The sequence below is a fragment of the Perkinsus marinus genome, assembly GCF_000006405.1.
Source record: "Perkinsus marinus ATCC 50983 genomic scaffold scf_1104296947766, whole genome shotgun sequence".
Lineage (NCBI taxonomy): Eukaryota > Perkinsozoa > Perkinsida > Perkinsidae > Perkinsus > Perkinsus marinus.
Window position 1 is genome coordinate 1 of NW_003210480.1, and position 5277 is coordinate 5277.

General features: G+C 43.5%; 3 protein-coding genes across 3 annotated transcripts in view; all 3 read right to left on the minus strand.

The window, feature by feature from the left end:
• Positions 1-852: 852 nt before the first annotated feature.
• Pmar_PMAR029588 (hypothetical protein) lies at positions 853-1225 on the minus strand (the record flags this gene model as incomplete). The annotated part of the gene is made up of 2 exons (XM_002779127.1): positions 853-981; positions 1055-1225. The coding sequence occupies 2 exons, from the start codon at positions 1223-1225 to the stop codon at positions 853-855; spliced, it is 300 nt and encodes a 99-aa protein (XP_002779173.1).
• A 914-nt stretch (positions 1226-2139) lies between these two features.
• Positions 2140-2421, minus strand: Pmar_PMAR029589 (hypothetical protein; the record flags this gene model as incomplete). The annotated part of the gene is made up of 1 exon (XM_002779128.1): positions 2140-2421. A coding segment is annotated over one exon (282 nt), but the record flags the coding sequence as incomplete, so codon positions are not given.
• A 2826-nt stretch (positions 2422-5247) lies between these two features.
• The window catches only part of Pmar_PMAR029590 (conserved hypothetical protein), a gene marked incomplete at both ends in the record, with an annotated part of 1375 nt that continues 1345 nt past the window's right edge, over positions 5248-5277 (minus strand). The window contains one exon of the mRNA XM_002779129.1: positions 5248-5277. This exon is cut by the window's right edge and continues 4 nt beyond it. Coding sequence (XP_002779175.1) covers positions 5248-5277 — 30 coding nt within the window.

Consider the following 5277-nt stretch of genomic DNA (forward strand, 5'->3'; position numbering starts at 1 on the left):
CTTTACTACCAAACGCAATAAACCCATGCCACATCTCCGAGGATTCGTCGGCCATTGTTTCAGATAAGAGACACCGATGAATTGCATCACAATGGAAAATAGTATTCCATGATATGAGGGACCTCTTCAGATGAATGGCACTGGCCACAGGCACGTGTAATGCTAGATACAGAAAGGCAGTTGGAGTGCAGGTGGGCAAGCCAAGGCCAATCTTGAGGAGATTGTTGCAGCAAGTAGCAAGAGCACTAGGCTTCGGAAAAGCAAGGTCATGACCTTATCGCATGTCGTCTACGTATGACATACACATTTTTTCTATCGCCCTTTTCCATTGCAGAGACGAATTGCATGAAACCCTCTAGCTTATTCGCTGCTGTATCAAGGGATCATCATCAAAATTTCTGATTCAGAATTCCCTATGTAACAGATAACGACTCTCAGAGAGGTTTCCCTACATTCCAGTCTGTATCTCGCTTTCCAACTAACTTCATCACTCACAGATTGCATCAAGTAGCATCTCGTGCAAAGATGCTCAACCGAGGATCGAGGACTCACGGATTAACCGAGCTGAGACCGCTATCGCTGTGCTGATACCACAAGCTTCCTTACCAGCAACCCCGCTATGGAGATAATAACAGTAACGGATACGATTGAGCTGTGCCTTAAGCTCAGCGCTAGAATTCGTATCACCGCCAGAAGAAGAGATGAGGTAATCACCTGCAAACCAGCAATATGATCAGAACAACATGCAAGTCCTCGGATGGTTTTATTCCATCACGCGCCACGAAATTATACCAAAATCACTACTGCACAAATTTCCTTGAAGACGGTTCCTCAATGATAAATTCAAATCGATCATACGATGGATTTCTTCCCCTTAGCCATTCTGTCTACAACGGAGCTCGCGATAACCCCGCCCAAGCACTGTCCTATATCATAAAATACAGATAGACCATCAGCCAATCCCGGATCGAGTTCACAAACCTAATCACAGAATCACTCTGAAGCGAGCGCTTTCGCTTCGAACACAGCAGGATTTGACACATAATGGGCCCACCTCGCTGAGATAGAAGGGAAGCCAGAAAAACATTGCATAGTTGACGCCCTTCGTACAAGCATAGACAAGAGAATATCGGGCGACGAATGGTAACCAGAAGGCGTGCCAGATTTCCCCCAGACCCCTCAACAAAGCTTCCAAGGTCGGTAACGATACACCAGTCGCGGGCATAGTCGTAACCTAACCTCAGTACAACATATCTAGTATAGTGGGGGAGCTACCACACGGTTCAATTCCCACACAGACGATCCACATGAGCACATCCACGTTCATCATTTTTTTCGGTCAAACTAAGACTTTCTTACTGTATATCATTGGAATTTCACCCGTGATATGAAAAACACCGGTGAAAAATATATATCACGACTGCAGCAGTCGGACTGCTGCATACCATAAATATCGGGTTTCTCACAGAGTATTACACCACTTCACGTAAAACGGGTGGAACTCCAATGTTTTCATAGCAGATGTATGCACGGTGAGTCTATTAAAAAATAGAGAACTACATCATTATCGGAATATTCTTTTCGCACATCAAAACTAGCTTAAAAGTATAGCATTAACAGCATGAGCCAGGTTATACAGGAACAACAACCAATCCAACGTTATGCTAACATAAACTCCTCATGACTTCATAAGCCTCTCGCCAGTATCTACCATTCCTTCGTTAAATCCTGCAGCTGATGGGAAGTCCTTCAACTTGCTCGAGCGATAGGCAAAAAGCAACAATAATACGGACGGTCCCACGAAAACGAGGAGAACCTACATGTAGAAACGGTGCGGACAAGATTTCAAAAATTTAAATCCCATGAACTGGCCAGACTACCGTGCAGTGACTTCATCATTAACATGTTCTTTAGTAGAAGGAACCAAATGCTAATGATAACAGCGCTTGCTAATTCACGCAATGTCGTCTTCCCGACATACAAAAAAATTTCTATCCATACCGTAGATACCCAATATAAAACTCTAATAACTCATACCCATGCCAAGACCATGATGATCAAAGTTATCAGAATTACTGTAAAATCTCTCATAATTCAATCTTCTCGAACACATAAATTCCCTACACTCCCTCCGCCTACCTCTATTCCCTTCATAAATGAATACGCTCCTGCAATGCCCAGCGCGACCGCAGCCATCAGAGCGCCCACGATGTTACCAACACTAGCATTACTCGACCACAAACCAAATAACATGCCAGAATGTGCTGGACTGACGATGCCTATCTGGCCGTCAGCAATACTGATCGGATCAGAATCCTCAGAAGTAGTGCTAGCATTGTCATCATCATCGATGAGATGGTGCACGGGCGTAAGCCAATTTCCCACCAGCTTAACACAGGCTGGCCAACATAACGACTGAACCTGAAAACCCGACAGAATAGCGCGCGCATTTCCAACACTTTCGTATCAAGTTGGCACGCATTGTATGAGAAATTGTATGTCACGATCACCCTGAAAAAAATTCGACGGAAAATATAAATTGCAATCTATAAAAAGTACAGCGATAGACTATTAACAACTAATTCTAATCCGATTCGGATCTCTATATTTTATGAATCCAAATTCTCACTATACACGCTAGAAAAGAAGACAAACCGAACATATCATTCGAAGAACAAACAAGCGACCCGATGTCCACTACTGCTTCCATTTCAATAAAGTAGCGATTTTGTATGTGACTTGATATTCTCCTTGGAATTCTTTTCGATTCGAATTTCCCCCAAGACTTTCCTCGAAAACCCGCAGAAATACCAAACCCTCCTACTACCAAACCGTTAAGTATCCACATGCAATACAGAGCTATTTTGAACTCCCAAGTCGCCGCTGTTCTCAACACGCACAATACAGCAAATACCATTTGCGCCACGGCAGTCAATGCCAGGCCAACACTAAGTACAGTAGACGCCGAAAACACATCTCCGAGTCTTCCCGCTAAGAGAAGCCCAGATGAATATGAGAGCATAAACATGGTATCCAAAGCAGCTAAGGTCGTTGTTGGGAAAGAGTCCGGTCGGGCATCTTGAAGAGTCTGATTATAGAACATGGGCAGCGTCGGGCGAAAATTCTTCATTTAACTAGAGACATAGTCTTATTAGACTGATTCTAAATTGAATCAGAACCCACAGATTAATTCACAGAAACAGAATAAAATCCAATCACAATTTTTCCCGCTATTATTTTTTATATACCACGTCTTAGAAAACGTCGGGGTTATTCCTATGATAGGAATCCAATATAAATTTTTGATAAGTTTGGATAGGAATCCTATCCAAACTTGTCAAAAATTTCATCTCGCCCAAATGGGCGATTTTACATAATACCGATCTGACCTATTTTGAATCCTAGCCGCTCAACCATAAGATTCCAACCAGCCCCCCCCCCCATTATACTACCGCTTTCGAGTTCGAGAAAGCCTTCCGTGCCGCATGCAGAGCCGCATAACTGCAGAAGGTCACCACCAACACGTTTACGCGCTCACGATGCAGGGTCGAGAGCACCTCTCTACGACTCTGAGATAGCGCATGGTCAACCATTAAAAACTAGAACCAAGTTTAGGACCACAAGAACAATAGAACCTCTTCAATGCTAGAGTATATATGTGTGCATAACTTATGTATTGAAATCGGTCGATTATTAGACTTGAGACTTTTCCCCTTCGAAGGTCAATTATGGCAGATAACAACAGTGCGATAACTCATGGATTTTTCTCCAACGCAGATTTGGAGAAAAAACGAATACGCTCGTTTGGTCATCCGTCCATCTTCTCCCCAATAAATTTGTTCCACTTTGAAGCCCTCTTCAGTAGATGCGGGGGACAAATTTTCCGAATTTTTCGATAAAAAATAATAAGTATATTTCCGAATGATACGAGAGAGGTCAGCCTGAGGCACGACGTTTCCCCTAGGTGATGGGAAATTAGGTTATCACCGCATTTTCATCACAAGGCGAGTGATATTTCAGGCGAGTTTACTGTTGGTTATCGTGCTTTTGAGTCCTACGTCGCGTGTAAATTTTCAGCTGTGGGGAAACTCCGGAGCTGAGGAATCCGAAAATGCATCCCAACCTCTCCATCGTTTCTCCCACTCCTTTACGCTGTTGATGAACGTTTTTACCGCGGCTCGTATGTCAAGTACGTGAGTATAATTCGACTCCCGATATCAGTTCATAGCACACGGTGTGTCCAAACTTATAAGCTTGAAAGAAGGTCAGATGAGAGTTACTCCATCCTTCAGACCAACTCGCCCGGTCCTCGGGTTTCCCCGTTTCACTGCTTGATGCTGTGGAAACGTTTCACTCACGGCTCGTATAATCTATCACGTCAAATACATGTGTATAAATCTATTACCACCGAAGGATCCTCTCTCACATCGAGAAGTGTATCCATTGTAACAAATCTCCTCTCCCCCAAATAGTCACAACACAAAAGGATACTCTTTTCACAAAAAAAACATCATGAATTCAACCATGTATTTTTATGGTTCGAAAATCTTGTTTTTTACGAACCCTATTCTTCTTTTATCAAAATCAACATGAACATCGTACGCACGGAACAGTGGAATTCCGAATAAAATTCGATCTTTCAATCCACTATCTCTTATTCTCACAAAACATCCACCTCTTCCACATACAGTGTAGTCTCGGCCTTCGATTTTCAAAGAAAAACCTACTTCGTTCTGCAGACGAAACGCCAAAGTCGGCAAATACTTTCGCATTCTCTCGTCTATAATCAAATACTTTTCCCCTGTCTCTTCGACCTTCCAATACTGCTCCGAAAACTTGCCCATTTCTCTTTTCGTACTTTCCAAAATTCGTTCGATGAGATCTGCCGCATTAGGGATGCCAATTGAAATAGTACCGCTATCAACATATGACAAGTAGGACCTGTCTCGTTGCGACATAAGAGGACGATACACATTCGAAAGATTCCCATCTGTTCTCAAGAGGGCGACAGAAGCAGTCCAAACCGAGACCCGCCCCCAGCCATTTTTGTAGCAGTACGCCATTCGACTCAATGTAGTCCTCACGTCCTCTTTCACAAGTGCACCAAAAGTGACTTCACCGTTGAATCCTCTCCCGCGTTTCGCGTGAACCGCGAAAGTCCTACGCGCAATTGTTGAACTAGATCGTAGTTGTTCTATAAAACTACTCAAAAGCTTACGACTGCACGCCGGTGCTATTCCAGTATCCCTAACGATCGAGAGTTGCTCCCTCCAGCGG